The sequence below is a fragment of the Capsicum annuum genome, chromosome 12 (genome assembly GCF_002878395.1).
Source record: "Capsicum annuum cultivar UCD-10X-F1 chromosome 12, UCD10Xv1.1, whole genome shotgun sequence".
In the NCBI taxonomy this organism is placed as follows: domain Eukaryota; kingdom Viridiplantae; phylum Streptophyta; class Magnoliopsida; order Solanales; family Solanaceae; genus Capsicum; species Capsicum annuum.
In genome coordinates, this window is record NC_061122.1 from 5,760,187 (window position 1) to 5,783,112 (window position 22,926).

Genomic DNA, 22,926 nt, shown 5'->3' on the forward strand with positions numbered 1-22,926 from the left:
AGCGAAACAACTAGAAAATCCACTTTTGACTTTGTTCTTCCTTTTTCCCTCTTTATACAAAAAAAAAAAAAAGAAAAAAAACAAAAACAAAGCAGAAACTTTTCTACATTATTCTTCGAAACTCCTAGACATTTTACACAAAATGAATTCACTTTCTCCGGCGATCGGAACGAGCACGATCCGACCATCAACAAATTTTTACGGCGACCATGAGCTACTACTCATCAGCTCCGTTAAGTTAATAAAGTTGTCTCCGCCGTTAACTTGCCGGAAAATGAGAATGAGAGTTGTAGCACAAGCAAAAAGCGCCGTTGTTGTATCTAACAATATTGATTTCAGCGATCCGGAATGGAAAGTGAAGTATCAAAGAGAATTCGAAGCTCGTTTTAATATTCCTCATATTACTGATGTTTTCCCCGATGCAGTTTCGTATCCTTCCACTTTCTGTCTCAAAATGAGGTATTTTCATCATAACACTCTGTTTGAATTTTATTTTTAATGTTTTATTTGACTCTGCGTTTCAAAATAAGTGTCTTTTAGCTCACTTTAAGCTGAAAAAAATATTAAAATAAGTGTTGTTTTAGCTCATTTTACGCTAAAAATTATTAAATAAAAGGTATAGTTGAGTGAGTTATTCCTGTTTAGTAGATGTTTTATTGAGAATTAAATACGGCTAAATAGAAGAAGAGTATAATTGTAAAAGCATATATTTTGCTTCAATGAATTCGCTTTTGCTGGCGATCGGAAAGAGCATGATTCAGCCATCAATGACTATTTACGGCGATAATGAGCTACTACTAATCAGCTCCGTTAAGTTAACAGAGTTGCCACTTGTAACTTGCCGGAAAATGAGAATGAGAGTAGTAGCGAAAGTAAGTAAGGAAATTGATTTCAGTGATCCGGAATGGAAAGTGAAGTATCAAAGAGAACTCGAAGCTTGTTTTAATATACCTCATATTACTGATGTTTCTCCTGATGTTGTTTCGTATCCTTCCACTTTCTGTCTCAAAATGAGGTAGTTCTTACTTTTATAACATTGTTTTGCTGTGTATTTTATCACACCTTTTGAGAATAAACAGAATATAGCTCATGTAAACATGACAAAATTAGCTCATGAAATCATAATCCATTCAAGTTTGAGCTGATTGGCAAAATTAGCTCATGAAATCACGACTTGTTCAAGTTTGAGCTGATCATTGGCTCGCTTATTTATTATCTGATGGGTTGACACATAGCCAAATTGTTCCATTAGAAATTTTATCAAAACATGTTTTATATGGTCATAATAAAGAAAATAGTAATTATATTTTATACTAAAAAAATATAAAAGTATAAATAAAACAATTAAAACTTAGCAGGAATTAGGCTTGACCTGTATTTATTAACTCAGTCCATGTTGACTCACTCAAATTCAGTTCAGTCCGCCCATTTGCCACCGATAAAACATATGCATGGATGGAATTCTCAGCAAATTAAAAAAAAAAAAATACAAACTTTATAGTTTAAAATGCTCATATTTTCATAAATATTGATTTTTTTGTGCTATTTCTTCTTTTCTAGGTTTGCTATTGACTATATCTATGTTCTTTTATTTATTGTTTCTCATTTTTCTTTCTTGAAATGGAGTATAAATGGCTTGATTTGTTTGTATAAATGCCTTAGCTTTCTTTACTGTTTTCTTGTTGTCACACTCGCTCATTTTACGTTGTGGTCATAGTTCGCTCATAGACTGTGGACGACGCTGTCCTCCAGATTTGTCCTCAATCTCCGTTTTGTTTACGTTATTTATTCAGTTTACTTACTTTCTTACAAACTCACGCTACTAACACAAAGCCAAAGACCCTAACACGTGCTCTTGACCCATCTACAAATCTAACTGTCTCGAGATCGACAGTAAACTATGTAAAAGTGGACGGATGCAGTATTTACAGTTTAGAATTCAATGTATAGTTATTCAACTATCTTAAATCGGCTAACTTTCTGCTTGATTTACAACTGGTTCATTTCTCAAATATATCTGGCATCATTGAGTATCTTAAATAGGCAACTTTTTTGGTGTATAATTTGTTGGAATGTAGTCGGCTAGCGGATTCAGTAGTTAAATTTTGCCAAGAGATACCTTAGATGGTATTCAATAATTGTGAAAGAAATACTTGTTTGATAGTAATATTACTAACTTTAGTGCAACAATTGTGTTGCAGGACTCCAGTCACTGAGGATTTTGCACAAGGTTATCCCTCAGATGAAGAATGGCATGGATACATCAATAACAATGATAGAGTACTTCTTAAAGTAAGCTTCTTTCCTTCTAATCTAGAACTCGTCATCCATTGATAGCCCGTTTCCAGTTTGATCATAGTGGCAAAAGGCAACTTTCTATAATCTGTACCAATGGTGTTAATCAATCTAACATTGGTGAATTTGATGTCCAAAATGGACTAATTTCACTTCTAAAAATCATGCGAAACATAGTGAGATTCTTGATCGAGTTTTCACTCCCACATGATTTGCGGGTAAAGGATTTGTTCAGAATTCTTATAAAGCTTATTTATGCTTAATAATTGTCAGATATTGTTCAGCCCTAGTGTCTCAAATAGATAGGTATTTCTTCAATCTAGATGTGGAAAAGCTTTGCTCTTTATTGATTAAGGTTTAAGTAGTGTTTAATTTGGTGTAGATCGAGAAAATTGCTTCTATGATTATGAACCTTTTTCTCCATTGAATTCGATAAAATAACACAGGCACTGTTTTAGAGCAGTAATCCCCAACTAGCTTGGGAGACTCTACTGATTGTTAAAATCAAAACTTTGATAGATGACAATTTCAAACTTTCTTGGCAGAATGGAGTTCCAGGTCTCGTCTGGACCGTTCTTGATTGAAAGAAGAAATATCAAAAGCCAAAAGTCTCAATTTCGAAGTTGCAAGTACTTTTTTCTCTGTTTCCCTTTCATTCGGGGCTCATAGTACATTCCTTGGTGAGTATAGAGGGGTGCAACATAAGCTGGAGAAACAACAATTTGTATGTATATTTGACTCGTCTTTGAGAGTCAATGCACCTTATGATGGCAAGAGGTTTCTTTGTTGAAAAGAGTAGCATCGACCTCTATGGAAAAGCAGAAAATAAATTGGTTCTTGTCCTTTACTTTTTTTAATTGTTTCTCTACCTTAGCAGTACAGAGAAAAGTTGCAGGAGGGGTGGGGATTTGAGCCTGAAGCCTTTTGTATTATTTCATTGTCTTTTTATGGAGACTTAAAAGGGGCCATGCATACTCCTTCCCTCTGCCCTTATTTTGTTGAAAGCAATGTGAACTGTTAGAATGGAACAATGATAGCTAAGAAAGTAAACTGCTTATTTTGTTCTGGAACAATTATAGCTAAAAAAGTAAACTGCTTATTTTGTTGTGGAACAATGATAGCTAAGAAAGTAAGCTGCTTATTTTGTTGTATACAGATGAAGAAATGAACACATGTTCCTTTTTGTTGCCTTATTACTCTATCTTTTGCTAATCCATTCATGCAAACCTCTGTTACTTTTCAGACTATTAATTATTCCTCTCCAACTTCTGCTGGCGCTGAGTGCATTGATCCTGATTGTACATGGGTAGAGCAATGGTAAACTTCTTTACGGTTTCTGTAGCAACAAGTTACATGGCAATAGTTTATGTAAATGTGGCCTATACAATACTACACTGCCACTAAGATGATTGAATCATCTTCGACATCCACATGCTTTTGTTTCATGTTGCTATTAGTTAAATCCTTTATCAATTTTTTCCTTTTTTCATCATTCGACCTACCAATCCCCAACTTAGGTCTGATCCATTTCTATGCTACCTTTCTGAGTCAAAGATGTCCTTTCTCAATTCATTGAAGTGGAAATAGACAGTGGAAGATGCTATACTTGAGTTGATGTTCCACCTCTAATAACAACTCCTCTTAATAAGTCTTCTAATAATATTATAACTGGACATATGCATTGCTAAGAATTACTGGTTATATATGTTACTTGATGTTGTATGAATCTTCAGCAGAACAGAAGTCACAATTATGACATTTATTATGCAAAACTTAATTATTTGTATAACTATAACCTGTGCGTTGATCTTTCTGATACCGATACTAAGGCTCTAAGAATCCTTTTTTAATCAGAACTAAGGAGCTAAGAATCCTTTAAGCAAAAAGAAAATATTTGGCCTTATTGAATGTCTCCAGAAAGTCTCTAATGTCTATTTACTAAATAAAATCTTACTGAACAAAACAAATTGTTAACTTCTTGTAAGTCATTGTGGTGTTTTTAGATGTATTGAACGTCACCTAATAGAGGTTTGACTGTCTTGTAAGAATTTCCACTCTGGCCCGAGATAAAATGATTTTAACAAAGGAATTTAGTTTGAAATTCATAGCTTGTTGACCTTATAAGTTGTAAATATGTGATTTATCTTGTTTAGGGTTCATCGTGCTGGTCCTCGAGAGAAAACATATTTCAAACCAGAGGAGGTGAAAGCAGCTATTGTAACCTGTGGTGGGCTATGCCCAGGTCTTAATGATGTTATTCGACAGGTCTTAACATATACTTTGTTATTTTGCTCATTCTTATTTTAAAAAAATTTCAGCCATGCTAGTTCATTGTACAGCATCGGTGTTTTATCTATTTATTCTCCTCCTCCCTGTTTTTCCAATGAACGCAGATAGTTATCACCCTTGAGATATACGGTGTGAAGCAAATTGTGGGGATTCCATTTGGATACCGTGGGTTTTTAAACGAAGAATTGACTGAAATGCCAGTAAGTTGCTCCTTGTTACTCCCTATGCAGATGCTCCTTGTGTTCGTTATTGTTGTATGTTAGAGTTAAGTGCAAAAGGCTTAATTTAAGTATATAAGTCGTCATATATTTTGTTACCAGTTATCCAGGAAAGTGGTACAAAATATTCATCTATCTGGTGGAAGCTTGTTAGGTGTATCACGTGGAGGACCTAAAGTTTCTGACATCGTGGATAGCATCCGGGTTCTTGACTGACTCTATAGTTCACTTGCACCAGAATTATTGTGCTGGCTTTATCTAAGATTCACTTCTTGTCTTAATTTCAGGAAAGAAGAATAAACATGCTCTTTGTGCTAGGCGGAAATGGTACACACGCTGGTGCAAACGCAATTCATGATGAGGTTGTCAAATTGTGGCCTCTATATATGATGCTCTTGTAGACCAATAGATATGTTAATATTGTTATGTTGGAGTCTGTTGATCTTAATTAGGATGGCCGTGTAGCAGAAAACTGCTTAAAGAACTGACTTTTCTTTAATACATGATTTTCTGTAGTCTCCTCTCATTAGACAAATAATGGGTATCTTGATATGCTTTGTGACAATATGTTCTCACATCAAATTGAAAGTTTGCTTGGTCGGCAAAGAGGAAAAACGTCATAACAGATAATAATATCATGTCTGCCTTTTCTCCTCTCCATGAAAAAATATATAAACTCAGTAGTTTCCAATGGTATAACTTTGAAGTAATGATGTCACTTAGGAATTATAATTTGCTTTGTGTACTTGATGTGCAGTGTCGTAGAAGACGTATGCAGGTAGCTGTAGTTGGTGTGCCAAAAACTATAGACAATGATATTATGCTTATGGACAAAACATTTGGTTTTGATACTGCTGTTGAAGAAGCACAGAGAGCCATTAATTCTGCTTATATTGAGGTACTACTTTACAGTTTTGCTATAAGTTTTGATTCCCCTGCTTCTGATTCATCTATAAACGAAAACTTTACCCTTCTTTTTTTAGAAGTAAAGGATGTTTCACTATATGGACAAGAAGGTTGCAAAGTATGCCGAAATCCCTACACTACTGATAAATAACCGGCCTTTTGCTTCCACCCTTCCAACGCTTTGCTCCCGTTGAAAATCTGCTGGATTTTCTCTGACTTAATTCTGCTGACTGTGTAATCTATTTCTCTTTTTCAGTGTCTTCAAGTGCATTTGAATTCTCAAAAATCTCAATAAAAGTTCGAGACCAATTTAGTCATGATTTATTGACAAACTTGCAAGCTTCTTCTTGTCAGATCCCTTTGATTTCATTCTTGGAATTCCTTATAATCCCTATCAACTTTTTAATCTGTCCTTTGTTCTGACAACCTGCTTCTTTCCCCTCAAATGTTTTGAAGTTTACTCCTCCAGAAGGTATCTCATGGTATCTGTAGAAAAAGATTGCTCATTTACTTTGCCATCAACTGAGACAATCATGCATCAAAACTCTTCCCTGAAATCTATTTACTATATCATAAAGGGCTTTTCTTTTCTGTAGGCACATAGTGCATATCATGGTATCGGAATTGTGAAGTTGATGGGTCGTAGCAGTGGGTTTATAGCTATGCACGCATCGCTAGCTAGTGGACAGATAGACATATGCTTGATTCCAGAGGTTAGTCTAATCTTAATTAGTTGTTATGTGATCAGTTATTTTTAAGGACGGCCTTCTCAATAAGATCATGTCTATTTGATCTCAGGTGCCTTTTAATCTGCATGGGCCTCATGGCGTGTTGCAGCATCTAAAATATCTGCTTGAGACAAAGGGATCAGCCGTGGTTTGTGTAGCAGAGGGTGCTGGGCAGGTTAGTTGTGTTGCTTTCTCTCGTCTCTGCTGCATTTGGACATGAATTAAGCAGTAATTTTATAACTCTATATATCTGTTCTCGTCTGTAATTGACAAACAAAACGTTTCAGTCTTAGCTATTACCTTGTGTTCTTCTCTTTTTCTATTATTGATTGCAAAATTTATCAACAGGTCAAAATATAACAAAAAAAATACTTTAAAATGATCACATTTCGCCAAGGTACAAGCATACAGTGGATAATGAGAAGGCCAGCTGAGATGGTTTAGTCATGTTTGATGTGGACCTTAAAATGCATCGATCCATAGCTGGTGGCACTACGATTGCCTAAAGTTTAAAACTGACGAAGTAGACCTAAAACACATGAGAGAAGTAAGTTGTCTAGACTCACTAAACATTGAAATCTATGTGGATTTAGAAACAGAACAGAATATAGTGAAAGCAAAACATTTTAATAGGCGATATCCCTTTAATTTGAAATTAAGGCTTGCTTATTCATGTTGGGGAACTCTCCTATGTCTGGTGTTTTCATAGTCTTTTTAATCTGTTTAGTGACTTGTTTAAAAATTTGCTTGTCAGTGAAAATGTAAAGGATTTCTAGTGTCAGAGAACCTCCTGGTTATCTTAGCAGATCAATTGCACCGACTTCAATGAACGGTGTCCAAAAGAGTGGATATTGATATTATATAGCTGAGCCTACCAGTCTAGGATTGATGCTTAGTAATTGTCGTTGTTGTACTGATTAGATAGAACAACACACCCAGTGTAATCAGACCAATGCGGTTTGGGGAGGTTGGTGTGTATGCACCTTTACCCTATCTTGAGATGGTAGAGAGGCCGTTTCCGATAGACCATCGGTTCAAGTAAAGCATATCAAAAAACAAGTACGTAAAGTAAATACATTAGTAAAGAATGCATCCTGAAACAATGTAGAAGAGAACAGTAGTAACAATATATAATATGATAACCGAAGCCAAGGTGAGGACAAAATTGAAGAACAAGCTAGTAGGAGAACAATGAAAAAATACTGATAAGGAAAACTAGGCAACGCTCGACTACCTACTAACCTTCTATCTTAATCCTCGATCTTCAAATTTTCGGGCCATGTTCTAGGTAAGCTACAAGTGTGTCATGTCCTGTCTAACACCTTTCTCTAATACGTATTCAGTCTACGTCTACCTCTACCTCTGCTCATACCGACTATAGCCAACCTCCCACTCCACCTCACCAGGGCGTCAATGCATCTCCTCTTCACACAAACCATCTCAGTATCACTTCACTCATCTTGTCCACCACAGTGGCCACTCCCACCTTATTAGATGTTGATAATAAATTTATTTTAATGATAACCTAACCAACAGAACGTATGTAAATCCTCTCTACTAATTAACAGTTCAAAAAGACTTGAAAAACTATTAACTACCGAAAATGAACATTTAATTATTCTAATAGGAAGGGTGAACAGTACTGACCATCGGCTTTCGAAAAATTATCTAATAGAGAGTCACTGCACACAAATTTTTCTTTGCTTTTTACTTTTCTCCAGTTTTTATTTTGTCAAAGTAATATAACTTAAAGTCCTAAACAATCATTTAGGTGTTTCCAAGTTTGTCGCCGTTTTATCATTTATAGTTGATTCGAGCAATGAAAACAGACAGAAGTATCACTTCTGGATGTTATATTATTTAGCTGCTATCTTACTCAACCTTCTTGTAGGATTTCCTAGAGAAAACCAATGCAAAGGATGCATCTGGAAATGCTGTACTTGGAGATATTGGTGTTCACATACAACAACAGGTTTGTGGATGGCAAGCTACACATTTATGGGATTGCTACTAGATATTTCTTGACTAGTTTTGATGTACATGCGAGTTGCCTGCACCTTTGGCTTTTAGGAACTTCGCTACCTTTTTGAGTTTTCATCATGTTTAAGAAGTCATACAACCGATTTATTGAAGTAGAAGAAAAGAAAAATTTAAAGCAACTTAATAGAATCACTTGTAATGGCCCTTTGTATCTTTGTCCAATAAGAGCGTTATACAATCATTTGTTCATAGTTCACTGTTTCCAGTTTCCTTCATCCCCGTCTCTATGCTTTCTTATTCCGACAATCTTTTGTGCGTGTTCCTTCTTTTCTTATAGAGTAAATTCAAGATGGTATACCTGTTTTCTTATAGATCAAGAAGTACTTCAAGGAGTTTGGGGTTACAACTGATGTAAAATACATCGATCCTACATACATGATCCGTGCATGCCGTGCAAATGCATCAGATGGAATTCTCTGCACTGTACTAGGTCAAAATGCTGTAAGTCTCTCAACCTCACTCAGTGATTATATTAATAAATATTCTTGGTATTTGTTGGTTTACATTAGATGATATTTGACAATTTAACTAATGCTCGGTCTTTTGATAGGTTCATGGTGCGTTTGCTGGATTCAGTGGCATCACAGTGGGTATATGCAATACTCACTATGTGTACTTCCCAATTCCAGAAGTCATTGCTCAGTCCAAGGTTGTGGACCCTAACAGCCGCATGTGGCATCGTTGCTTGACATCCACAGGCCAACCAGACTTTCTTTAAATTGGACGCGCGGCTCAATTTTTTCGGGTGAAACTGTACATTTGTTTTAAAGTATAGCAGAGGAGCAGGGAGCCAGATTGAGCAAATCACGGCATTGCCCTATTCCCGGCTGTTAAAAGAATAACACGAGAGCATGGGACGACTCAATTTTTTGTAAGGTACACAACTTTAGAATACCCGTTCAGAAGGGTATGTGTAAAATTATGTTTCTCGGATCATCCAAAATGGTTACCACACTCATGTCAAATCCTCCAAGAATGCATAGCTTTTGGAGGGTCTGACATAACATAGATGTAGAAGAAAACTATCTTAGAGATCCAAGTTAGCATTTTCACTTTGTTCCTTCACAACGCGATAAAACATTCTTCTGATTGAAGAAATTCATCCTTCAGGATCATTTGATGAAAAAATAAATGAATGTTTCATCGATGTATCATTATATGTATGAGGTGCATTTAGTGCTAGTAGCAGATAATTAATCCTGCGACGCAACATGCCTGAGTTTGTTTTACATTTCATCGACTGTCTGTAGCATTTGCAGATATAATCATAGCTAAGTGTTATGCAGATGATCTGAAATTTGTTTTCTTGTAGGTGAATATCAACTCTATGTTCATTCTTCATTATTATTGTGGTCCTTTTAGACTCTGATTGACCCTTGAGTAAGTGAAATGGCCCGCGTTATTTTAATTGTAAATGTTGGTGTAGCACTTATTGTCAAATATATCTCAGTAACACTGGAAAAAAAAATCCAAAAGTGTAAAAGCACCTCTTAGCTATTGCTGTTCCCACCTAATTTGAGTGTGTTTTGTTACTACTAAATCAGAATTTAACACTTAACTATGATATATTAACGCAATTTGATGCAGTGGCGGAGCCAGGATTTTCACCAAGGGGTCACAAATGAACATAAAATTAACCAAAGGGGGTTCGACATCTATTATATATACATAAAAAATAATTTTAATCATATATATATAATATAATTTTTTGTCGAAGGAGGTTCGGATGAACTCCTATCCCAAGTATAGCTCCGTCCCTAATTTGATGTATGCCTACTTTACTCCATAACACCCCCCATCCCCTCCTTCCAACAAAATTTTTAAAAAATGAAAAATGAATTGGCAAGTTAAAAGACGAGTATAATTCTTCATGTGATCAAGATGAGCATTCACGTTTTAAAAAATGTTATCGTCATGGGCCGTGGAAATAATCATGATCAAAAGTTTCAGGTTTGAGTCGTAAAGCAGACTTTCTTCTCTAATGATTTTATGCGATATGAATTTGAATTAATCGAATCATAAGCATCATAAAGCAGATATCGAACAGAAAATTTAAAAAAAAAAAAATCTCACGATGTCGCTTTGTACTGGTCCTATCCCATAGTAAAGTGAAGTAGTTGTTACCATGAAGAAGGAATTTATCAAGTCCCAAGATGTTACTTTGTAACATCCCACCATTTACTTTTATTTGTCACATTTTGACAGACATGTTCATCAAAAAAAATAATTATTGGCATGTCTATTTATCATACTATTCCCTATTAATTGATGTTTAATAAGTATTACGTCTTGAAAATAATTTGAACAATAAATAATTAATATTAAGGATAAAATATGAATAAAATTTTTATTTCTTTTGATATGTTAAAAATGATAAATTAAATTAAAAATATATTTTAGAAATTAATTGGTCGCAAGTAAAAGTAAACGGAGGAACAGCCAAGGTTACAAATAAAAAACATAAGACTGGTCAAAGACTAGCATATGTTATCCTGACAAGTGATTAATATTTGCTAGATTCATTTATACTTTTCTTACAACAAGGACCCAAAAACTTTAATAATAGAAAAGCCCACGGATTTCTGTTCACTCACTCGGTATCTGATATCCACTTTGAATTATGTATTACTCGTTAAAAGGGAAAGAGTTCTTTATGATCATGATTCTTGTTTTCATTTTTAACGTTTCAACTTGGCATCTCTTATTAAGAATGAGGGATCACATTCGCGTTATCACGACCCTTCAACAACATAACGTACTCGGTGGAATCTAAAAAAGGTGTCCACTTCAAATCGTGTATTCCTCGCTAAAAGGGAAAGAGTTCTTTATGATCATGTTTTCATTTTTAAAGTTTCAACTCGACATTTTTTATTAAGAATGGACGATCATTCGTGTTATCACGATCCTTCAACAATAACAATGTAACGTACTCAATGGAATCTAAAAAAGATTTCCACTTCAAATCGCGTATTACTCATTAAAAGGAGAAGAGTTCTTTATGATCATGGTTCTTATTTTCATTTCAAGGTTTCAACTCGACATCTCTTATTAAGAATGGAGGAATCAAATTTGTGTTATCACGACCCTTCAACAACAACAACAACATAAGTACTCAGGAAATCTAAAAAAAGTGGAGTGTATTTAATATTTACCTACCTCAAATTAAAAAATTATTTTCGATAGAGCGTAGGCTTAAATAATAATACCCTTTCTATGGTGACAAAATGCTGTCATATTCCCCCACTAACTAAAAATTAAAATTCTTGTTCAAGTTATATTATTATTAAATAAAAAATACTTTCCATTTTAAGATTCTGTCCTCCAATCCATTCAAAAGCACAAAGGAATCCTACTTATAATACTAGAAAGTGCTTCTGAATTTCTTTTAAAAAAAAAAAAAAAAAACTTTAACCATCTCATAGAAAAGTCCTTGTTTTGGATAATGTGTTAAAAAAATGTGATAATTGTCATCAAGAATCATATACTAATTGATAGACCAACATAGGTTGTTATTCCACCCTTAGTCAGAGATTTAGGTTTGAGCCTTAAGTATGGAGAAAATCTTGTTGGAAGCTTCACCTCCAGAATGGGTCCTACAATGCGTGATCCGAATTAATCGGAACTCCAATGTAGATACCGAACACCGAATGAGAAATCAAAAAAAATATACTAATTGAGGTGATGTCTAGGGCTGCTGCCACAATGGGGAAAAGGACTGAGGACAATGTCCTATCTATATATGTATAGCTGATAAATTTCTCAACCACCTAACAAAAATTTTGCAATTGTAGTGTTTGTTGTTGAGATTTTGTGATCCAATAAATGAGAGGTGAGGGGCCAATGCAAGCAAGTATATTTGCTAGGCACAATAATAATACTAACATAATCAGTGTAGTTTTCGAGTCAAGTCTGAAAAAACCAGTGTGTATGCATATCGTAACTCGTATCCCTACAAGGTAGAGAGATTGATTCCAGTAGAGAAGCGTTTGCTAGTCACATTGATTGATAATTTGATCTATAGAGTGTGTGATCCAATAAATGAGAGGTGAGGGACCTATGCAAGCAAGACATTAGATTCTTTTTATAAATTACTATTTGCTAGGCAAGAATCTTGTTGACCGGTATTTTGTTAAATAGAGTGTAACGAAAATAACATATTCAGCATAATATCAATAATTTAGGTCTGAACAGAGTAGAGTGCGCACAAACTTTATCTCTATATTTGCATGAAAAAGGGATTGTTTTAGATAAACGGTCAACTAAAAAACGAAAACAATGAAAATTCCACTTAGAAACCTAACTTAACCTCATTTAGGTGATCACTCTCGCACATTAATCTTTACCAATTTTTCATCACCAAGTTTACCTACTAGACCATTGGCTTTCAACCACTATAAACCACTTTAGTCTTCATGATATTGCCATAAATCATTTAGAAGTTGAATATTGGGTACCTTAGTTTGTTTTAACATTAGGAGGTCGATATAAAGCTTTGGCATTGCTATTATTTTGAGAAGAATTCAATGATGGTGTTCTTGACCCCAAAATAATGACCTTATTATTCAAAGTTCTAGGATAAAATTGACTATCTCACATAGTTCAGTGGCAAATTTGATTACTTTCACTCATAAACCCGTATTGAAAAACTTTCATCGTTAATCAATAAGGGCAAATTTAAGGGTTAATTTAACCTTAAATATGAATGGAGACAAATATAGATCATCTCACCATGTTCATGGGAAAAAATTGGACCTCTACCATTTTAAAATTGTTTATTCATGTGCTTTATTTTCCATTGTGTTATTTAATTGATGGTCTTAAATATGGAATAATATTTATATGGCTATAACTTATAAGAATATATTATTAAGAAAATTAAATGTTATGCTCTAAAACTATTACTATTAATATATGGTTACAAACCTCAACTCACATTTTATGTAGTCAACCACAAATGAATTAGATATTCAATGTTATAATTTTGTTATTAATTTAACTCCACTATAAATCTATGAAATCTTTATTTTAAAAAAAAAAAAAAAAAAGTGGTACAAGAATTACAAAATGGGGAATCGAATCATCACCAATAAGGTGAAAATTCAGATAGTAAATAATTGAGCTATTAGGATTTTATGTATAAATTTATAAAATCGACATGTCATTTATTGATATTTTATTCTTGACCTTTTTTTCTTTTTCTGTAAGAAGTTAAATGTCCATTTTTAAAAAATAATATCCAATTCCAAGAAACACAATAAAGTTGTTAATGAAGCCTTAGTAGTAATCCTATAAGCTAATAGCAATCATAACTAGATTGAAGTTAGTTTGACATTCAAATTGACCATTCAACAACAAGTATTTGCAATTTCAAGGCACTTGTCTTTAGGTTCTTCCTTGGAATTCATTCATATAAATTTAAATATTGGTTGATAAATGATTAAAGAAAGAGTCACATTTAGAATTTAAATTTGATAGATCAATTTATTAAAGAGCCAAAAATTTATTATGTTTAGTCGCGCATGCAAGTATATGTGGTTATTCAAGTAGTATAGGATGTTAAGTTCAGATATCGTACCCACAAAATTTGAAAGATCACTTGTCTAATTCAAATTCTTATTTCACTATTCGAGAAAAGAAACAATTCTTTTAGATTTATCTATGCTATGCTTAACTTGAAAGCGGTGAAAATAGCGCTCAAGCTTTGTAGTTGTTTGCGTTTAAAATCAATTTTAGAAAGAATTTCAGGATCTTGGAGATTCCAATAATTTAGTTGAGTCTTTCTATCATCACATCTATTAGTTTTTCAGAGTTATTAGTTGTAAGCTAATTCCCTTATAAAGCGTTTTTCCAACAACTCTAAAACTACTCAACTACTTCTAACGCTTATATTTCTATGATCGTCAGTTAATAGTGAGTGCATTAGGATATCGTGTGTATCAAGTAGACCAAGTCACAGAGTATATATCAATTTTCTTTCCCTATAAGGCTCACGAACTAAGCCTACTTCTTCTTTTTACACATGTAGTTCCCTTTTTCAAATTCAACAAACAAACCTTCTATATTGACATTTCGTTCCAGTTTGGTTGAACTAGTAGTTGATAAGTTATATTTGTCATCAGAACTAAAATTTGAAATTTATAGGTTTTGAATTAATCATCAAATTCATAACTCGTTTTAATTATTAGATTTACGATTGATTTTATACTTATTTACATATTTAATGAGTTTTTTTTAATACAAGTATAGGATAATTAGGATCTACGAAATAGCTCCACTACCCATGGAGGACCAAAAGTTATTTTATTTATTTATTTTCTTTAAAATAATTCCTTTTTTTATTTAAAATAATTCATTTGGAGGCTCTTGAGTTTTGACCATGATTAGCTGTTTTTGGTCAGTCAAAACTCAATTAAGTATACACTAATTTACCATTAATTTTTACTGTCTTTGTCTCCATCTATGCAAAAGGTATATTTCTATTATTTGTTTATACTAAGTAGTAAAAGCAAATATTAAAAACATTATCATTTGTGGTCTTTGTGAGTGATTGTGCAATCTGACAATACTATGCTTTCGGTAGTACATTATGATTTATGAATTCTAATACTAATTTTTTTTTTTTAACCTAAAGAATTGTTAAGTGTAATGGATGAAAATAATTAATTGTGACAGTATGTTACCATGACATAGCTATAAGTATTATTTATCTTCAAAACAAGGTGAACAATAAGTTATCACAGATTACATACCGTTAATCTAGAGGTTTATCGAAAATAATCTTTATTATCTCATCCAAGATCTCTAGTTAATTAACGTGTGAAGTTGTGGAGAAATTTTAACCATTCCACCACAATTGATATTAATCCTCCGGACAATTTATTCAACCTCGTAAGCAAATAAACCGTGTGATATACTACATCTTATTGCAATTTAAACATTTAGAGTTCGTGATTCAAAATGCATAATAGAAAGTATATGCTTTAATTTTCTTAATATTACGTGTATGTAATTCGAGTAAAAAATTCAATCGATTTAATTGATGAATTCATATATCACTCACCCTAAATTCATTTCAAAGCGATCAGCTAGAAACAACATTTGTTATGTCAATGACATCAATGGATGTTAAACGAATGTAATTGCGATATGATCAATGAAATATAATAAAATAAAGCTACTTCGAGGTTCTTTATAAAATGAGGCATGTAACGGAATATTAATTACTAACAAAGACGTTACAAATATACGACATTTCGAATTCAATTCTTGATAATGAATACCTAATTGAAACATTTCCTATAATAAGTCATACGCAATACGAATTCGATCTAATCAAGTCAATAAATATCAAATACTAAATAATTTTATATATAGATTGTGTCAATAATTTTATATAAAGATTAATACATATAACTCTCCTCAGTACCCATAGTTTTCTTGATCATAATTAATAATTAGTTTGTATTAGTCTCTTGAACTTGGAAGAAAATACAATTAGAGAACCAAGACTAGAATCTTGGTCAAAAATTAAACTTCATTTTCTTTTCATATTTCTTTTAAAATACTTTTATGTTTGTTTAAGTCACAACCACTAGCAACCATACCTCAAACCATAACTCCATCTAAAGAAAAAAAAAAATATTAACCATCAAACAAAAATAAATGTGCATTTATATACAAATATGAAAGATACGAACTCATGTGTGATGGAAAAACATAAAATAACTAGTATAAAAGGAAAATACATGGCGACAGACCCGTGGGATCCATTAACCTCGTAGTCACATATCATGAATAGAATATTAAATACGCAATTGTCGACCAATGAAATCTGAAGTTAGATAAAAATTAACATTAGAACCAAAGAAAATAAACAATGAACAGTACTTGTAAATATGTTAGATCAAGTAATTAAATACCATCAACATTTCTTTGAATGGCAAAATTAAGCCAAGGAAATGGACAGTGTAGCTCAGCTTACTACCAGTACCAAAACACCGAACAAGAAAACGGTAGACCAAAGTATATCACCTCCTCCGACATAAAGCACCAAAAGCAAATCAGCAAAACTTTAAAAATATACATATAGATAGTAAATAAAAAATTAATATTATATTTTTTTTATTGTTACTGTAGTATTATATTTCACATAATAATATTATTATTTATAATAATAAGGATTGATTCAAGTCAATAAGAGGTTAACCATGCATTTTCAATATATTACCTTGGATGTTGTTATAAACATATTATTTATCATTATAAAAACTTGACTAGTTTAATTCAAAGTTTCAAAATATTTCTAGTAAATGATAGGTTTTTTTTTTTTTTTACTATATTCAATATTGTCAAAAAGAAAATAAAATTATAAAATTAAAAGTTAAAAATGTTTCAGATCTTGAGATATTGCGGGCCCAAAGCAAAGGTTTTACTAGCCTCACCCTTAAGTCGCCCCTGTACACGAGATAACGGTAATAATTTTGAGATAAAATAATTTGGGATTACTGTATATCATATTTTGTTTGAAGTATTAGTTAGTTCTAAAATTATTTTATCCTACCATTTGTACTAAAGTAATGGAATTACTATCCCATATAGTAAGTTTTGGGTTCGAAATCGAGAGGGTGTAATGCGGAATCTTAAAGTTTGCAATCAAAAGATGATAATTCAGATGACAAATAAAAGTATACTAAAAACATATATATTATTAATATATTTGGTCAAACGACCTACATATTAAAAAACTAAATTGAAAAACACAAAATTTATTGGAAGAAATGTCCCCCCTAGACAAAACTCTTAAACCACTACATTATGCATACTATTGTATTTTTGTATAAGAAAGGGAATCTTTTTATTTATAAAGTTCCAAAACCTTTCCTCCACAAGATCAAGTAGAATGGATTAGGTTTGGAACATAAATTTTTGAGCCAAAATCCAAATACAACAACAATAACAATATAATTCCAATGTAATAAAGGGCGGTCCGGTGGATTAAAGTGTCCGCTATGCACTAAATTCGGAAAAGGGCCTCACCACAAGGGTGTATAAGTATTGTATGTGGTCTTATCTAGCATTTCTGTCAGAGACTGTTTCCAAGACTTGAATTTGTAACCTCCTAGCCACATGACAACAACTTTATCAGTTACTCCAAGGCCCCCTTTCATAATTCCAATGTAATTTACGATCGATTTAGACCCTAGATTTGAAAGAAAAGTGCTCAATGAGAGATTATAGTGCTTTCTTCGTTTGTTTTTACTCATCACATTTTGCTTCTCAAGAATCAAACTATATGAATTTTGATCAATATTTTAAAGACGTATTGTTTCATCATATTAACTTGAGAAGAATTGCAACTTGTGGTATTTCTCGTACAACCTTTCAACATTTAAATTTCAAATTTAAATATTAAATTAATTTTACTCAATTTAGCTCTTGAGATTAGTCAAATCAATTCTCATAAAACGAAACATGATAAATAAAAATTCACTGAAGAAATAAAAGTAAAATATAAATACACAACAAATAGTGATACACATTATATTAGTAAAAAGATTTTGAGCCAAATATGTAAGAAAAAAAGTCGATGAATTTTAGAGTGAATACTTATAAGACTTGTGATGAGTATATGAATATATTCATTACATGTGAGATAAACAATGAACAAAGGAACAATCCAAAAATCATTTAAATAATTTCACACATTCCCAAGGTTTCTTATATGCTTCAGATATGTCTTTTATTTATTTATTTATTTATTTATTTATTAATTATATACAAACTGAGTGAGGTAGAGCTAGTCAGTTCAGTATTGTAAATGAGCAAACCAAGATGTTGACCAGTCTACTCACTATCCTCCATTTCTTATTATTGCCAATATGTCTTTTTTTTAAATATTCTTTTCATTTTAAAATAATTGGCCCACATATTTATTAAAAAATTATTCTCATGCTTAAACGATTAAGAGATAATTAATCATTTTTCAGTTATATCCTTATTAATTGAACAAGATTCATGTAATAAGATTAAATAAATAATAGGATCATATTAGTCAATTTGCATCCCTTATTAATTTTTCGTTAAGAGTTGTGCAAAATTTATATATAGCAACTATTTGGAGACAGAGGGAGTATATATAAGAGCATAGGGTCCTTCGAAAATAGAGTCGAAAATAGTCTCTCTATTTCTATAATGTAGTGGTAATATAAGATTTGTATACACTTTAGCGTCCTCGGGCGCCACCTTGTGGTAGTTTATTGGGTATGTTATTATTGTTTTGGTATATATAAATATTACTCGTAGTCAGGGGCGGAGCCACCTTATGGTTAGGAATTCACCCGAACCCCTTCAGTGAAAAATTATACTATTTATACATGATTAAAATTATTTTTTGTATATATAAAATTGATTTTGAACACCCTTCGACTTGTTCCCACGCCTACTTTTTTCGATTTTGAACTCTCTTAGTGAAAATTCTGATTCCGTCACTACTGATAGACATCTTACAAATAAACAACTATTCATCGTATGATTTATGTGTTTGTAATGGAATGTATTTTCGGTAATATGGTAAACTAAATGACCCTTGAGGTTATATATTCTCATAGATTAATATATATATATATATATATATATATATATATATATATAATATTTGGCCAAAAAAAGTTTTTCAAAAGAAAAAAATGTAGAGAAAATTATCAAATGTAGTAGTTTCGATCATTTTATAACTCTTTATAGTGGTACTGTAGACAATTAACATAACTACTTATGTATTTCTATAGTCGAATACATGTATTACTGTATCTAATAATCCTAATAGTGAGCATTAGCTCGATAGCGACGACAATAAATACCTGATATACAGATAATACTTATTTTAGTCAAGTTGATGGTTCGCACACTCTACCTTGTAAAAAAATAGGCGGCCGTCTTAGGCCCCCAAATTTGAGGGGCCTCATTTTTTATAATAATATAAATAAATTTTTTTAAAAAAAAATTGAATATTATTTATAGAAAAAATAATTTTCTTTATATAAAAAGAAAGAATTATTAGAAGAAGTTCATATATCTAGTGTACTATATCTCAAGAAAGATTAAATGCATTAATTATATTATTACTTAAAAAAAAAATAGGAAAACTTAATTATATAATTTTAAAAATAGAGTTCATTAAAAGAAAGTTATTTTTTCTTAAAATTTTAAGGCCTCCGTTTAATTTTTGCATTAGGCCACGAATATGCTTGAGCCGCCCCTGACACATACATATATACAACATACAATACTTCATATATACTACACATATCCTTTAAATACGGTCGATCTTCGATACAGTTGGCTTGTATATACAATGTGAAAACTTGAGTACACATAAATCCAATTTCTTCTTTCACAATACATACATAAAGTTCATATATACAATTAAAATTAGATATTGTATCTGCAAAATTTCAATTATATTAAATATTATATCCCCACAAAAACAATATACTTTGATACACTTTGAAAGAAAAATATTGCTATATTTTTTGCTATATATTATAAAAAGGCTGATAATAATGCTACTTAAGAAATTTTTTCAAAATAATATTCCATACGATAGATGATCTATTGGTCCGACTCTTCTTTAAACTCTATGTATAGCAAGAGTTTTAATGCACCGAATTGTCTTTATGTAAGTTAAATTTTAGATATGTAGAGTATACTGTACGTATAGCAGGAGTTTTAGTGCATTGAGTGCACCGAATTACCCTTTACGTAAGTTAAATTTTAGACATGTAGAGTATAATCTCCGTATAGCCGGAGTTTTAGTGCATCGAGTGAGCTGAATTAACCTGTACGTAAGTTAAATTTTAGACACGTACAGTATATCGCAGGAGTTTTAGTGAACCGAATTGCCCTAAACGTAAATTAAATTTTAGACACGTGGCTATATGGTCAAAGGAAACAGATGTGGGCCATAGCTCATGGCCCAATATTGCCAATTCGGATCCCCAAAAAGTACATAAAGCCAATCATTACCAGAAACAGCCAAACGACGTCGCATCATCATTTGCTTGATTAATAATTTTTGATACTCATATAAGTAAAATTTAGAAATTATTTATGCCAAAATTTTGATGATATTTTTATATCAATACTGGATGTAGAATAACAATCGCGGATTTAATTAATATCGAGATGAAACAATCAAAAGATAAAGATGACATTCTTCAAACACTTCTTTCTAAAATCATTTAATTAATTAATCCTTGTAAAGGTTAAAGTTTAAATATAATTATTGTCTATAAATTGACTTAGCATTTAAAATAATTTAATTAATAAATCTTGTATTTATCATTTTAGTTTAAGAAAGAGATTTTTTTTTTTTTACAAAATGACGTCTTTATTATTTAATCTTTTATATTATAGTTCTCATATTATAATTTCAATATATACAAGTTATTCGCAAAACAAACAATCCCTTAATGAAAAACTTGGTAATCCTTCATAATCGATAAAAACTTTGGACACTATTTTGACTGTCCTTTTTTATAATACTATTTCCTTTTCAAAAATTGTTTTCCATTGTGGTGCATAACAACAACGATAATAATAATAATATATTCAATAACACTCTACAAGTAAAGTTTAAAAAGAATAAGATGCGATGTCTTTGTTCTTACCTTTGCTGGATAAAAAAAAATTATTTTTGATAAATTTTCGACTAAAATATAGAGAATAATAGAATAAAATGATAAGTTCATTGGAACGTAGTCTTTCAAATTTTGAAATGTCTTGCTCTTGATAAGAGCTATCCATATTATAACATGACAGAAAATGACCATGATCTATCAATTTATTCAATGCCAATAATTCAACAAAGTTTTAAAAAAATTGATTCAAATTATGGATCTTATCAATTGAATGTGGCACATATGTGTCCCTCCCGTTAATGAAAACTTATCCGCTTCGAAATATTTATATCAAATGAATAAACATTTGATATGCATCTCTATATACACGCATCTCTATATACACTTATATAACGTAACATGATTAATAAACAGGGGCTGATGCACAGCTTTACATGCGGATTCTCGGAAATTCATAACTTTCGTACGGTTCTTGAATTTATATTGAAAAAACTAGTAAATATATAAGAATTATAAGTTGAGAACCCACAAACAAAGTGTGTTATTGGTCTAGTGGTAAAAATTATAAGTTAGGAACCCACAAACTTTAAATTCTAGATCCGCCTCTGTTAATAAACGAATATATATATATATATATATATATATATATATACACACACACACTATATTAAGTCTCTTAATCATAGTAAGTTGAGCTGGTTTAATGTAAACCGGGGTGCGAGTAAGTATTTATCATGAACGTTGCAAAAGTCTAATTATTCTTTAAATTTTGTGGGAAAAAAAGAAGATGAAAATAAATAAAATCAGATATTAATTTATTATCAAAGAGGGAAACAAAAATCAGTTGAGATCTCTGCTAATACATTTGTGGTCGTTGGTTATGTAAAATAAAATTTTAGTACAATGTTTGGTAATTATTTAAGTTGTATTTAATGGACAATTCAAAGTGTACCACCAAAAAGTAGTATAGTATAATGTTTCAATAATTCTGTACTAATAGTCTAGACCCCACTTTGTAATAGTTTCAGTTCAAATGTTGGTAATAATTTATGTAATATTTCCAACAACAACATAGTGTATGTGTATTCTCGTAAAGTGAAATTTGGATGGGTAAAGTGTACTAGTTGATATCATTACCTAAGATGAAGTAGAGAGGTTGTTTTCAATAGACCCTCGGCTCATGATAAATAACAGTATATCAAGCAGAGGGCATAAAAATAAAAAAACTATGATAACACGCCACTAGATAATAAAAGAATCTAGACAACCAAAGAGTAATACTATGAACTATCTAACCAAAATCACTAACATCCCTAAAACACCACGAGTAAGAAACTACAAGACACATCCAAAACGCTGTGACTACAGGTAAAATTGTCATGCAAAGCACCCCTCCCTACTGGTAAGGACGCACACCTACCCATTAACCCTCTACCCTAATTCACGTCCTCCACATCTTCCTATCAAGGGTCATGTCCTCGGTAAGCTGTAACTGCTCCATGCCATGCCTAATCACTTTCCTCCAATATTCCTTCGGCCTACCTCTACCCGTCTGAAATCATCCATAGCAAGTCTCTCACCCCTCCGTACTGGGGCATCTGTGCTCCGCCTCATCACATGTCCAAATCATCTCAACCTCACTTTCTGCATCATGTCTTCCAATGAAGCCACGCCCACCTTCTCTCGAATGATCTCGTTTCTAACCCTATCCCTCCTAGTAAGTCCGCACATCCATCTCAACATCCTATCTCCGTGACCTTCAACTTCTGGATGTGAAAGCTTTTAACTGGACAACACTCCGCTCCATACAACATA

The 22,926-nt window shown here is 32.1% G+C and overlaps 1 protein-coding gene across 2 annotated transcripts; it reads left to right on the forward strand.

Annotated features, from left to right (window-relative positions):
- Positions 1–3: 3 nt before the first annotated feature.
- On the forward strand, positions 4–9,627 carry LOC107851138 (ATP-dependent 6-phosphofructokinase 5, chloroplastic). Of its 2 annotated transcripts, none has more exons than XM_016696065.2 (13): positions 4–459; positions 2,202–2,292; positions 3,539–3,612; positions 4,449–4,560; positions 4,689–4,784; positions 4,905–5,006; positions 5,090–5,164; positions 5,560–5,700; positions 6,305–6,421; positions 6,507–6,611; positions 8,328–8,408; positions 8,789–8,917; positions 9,027–9,627. In XM_016696065.2, exons 1-13 carry the CDS (start codon positions 143–145, stop codon positions 9,192–9,194), a joined length of 1,608 nt encoding a protein of 535 aa, XP_016551551.2. In that variant the 5' UTR covers positions 4–142; the 3' UTR covers positions 9,195–9,627. The 2 variants fall into 2 exon arrangements, with proteins under 2 accessions (XP_016551551.2, XP_016551552.2); XM_016696066.2 differs by lacking the exon at positions 4–459 and adding an exon at positions 628–1,015.
- The last annotated feature ends 13,299 nt before the right edge of the window (positions 9,628–22,926 follow it).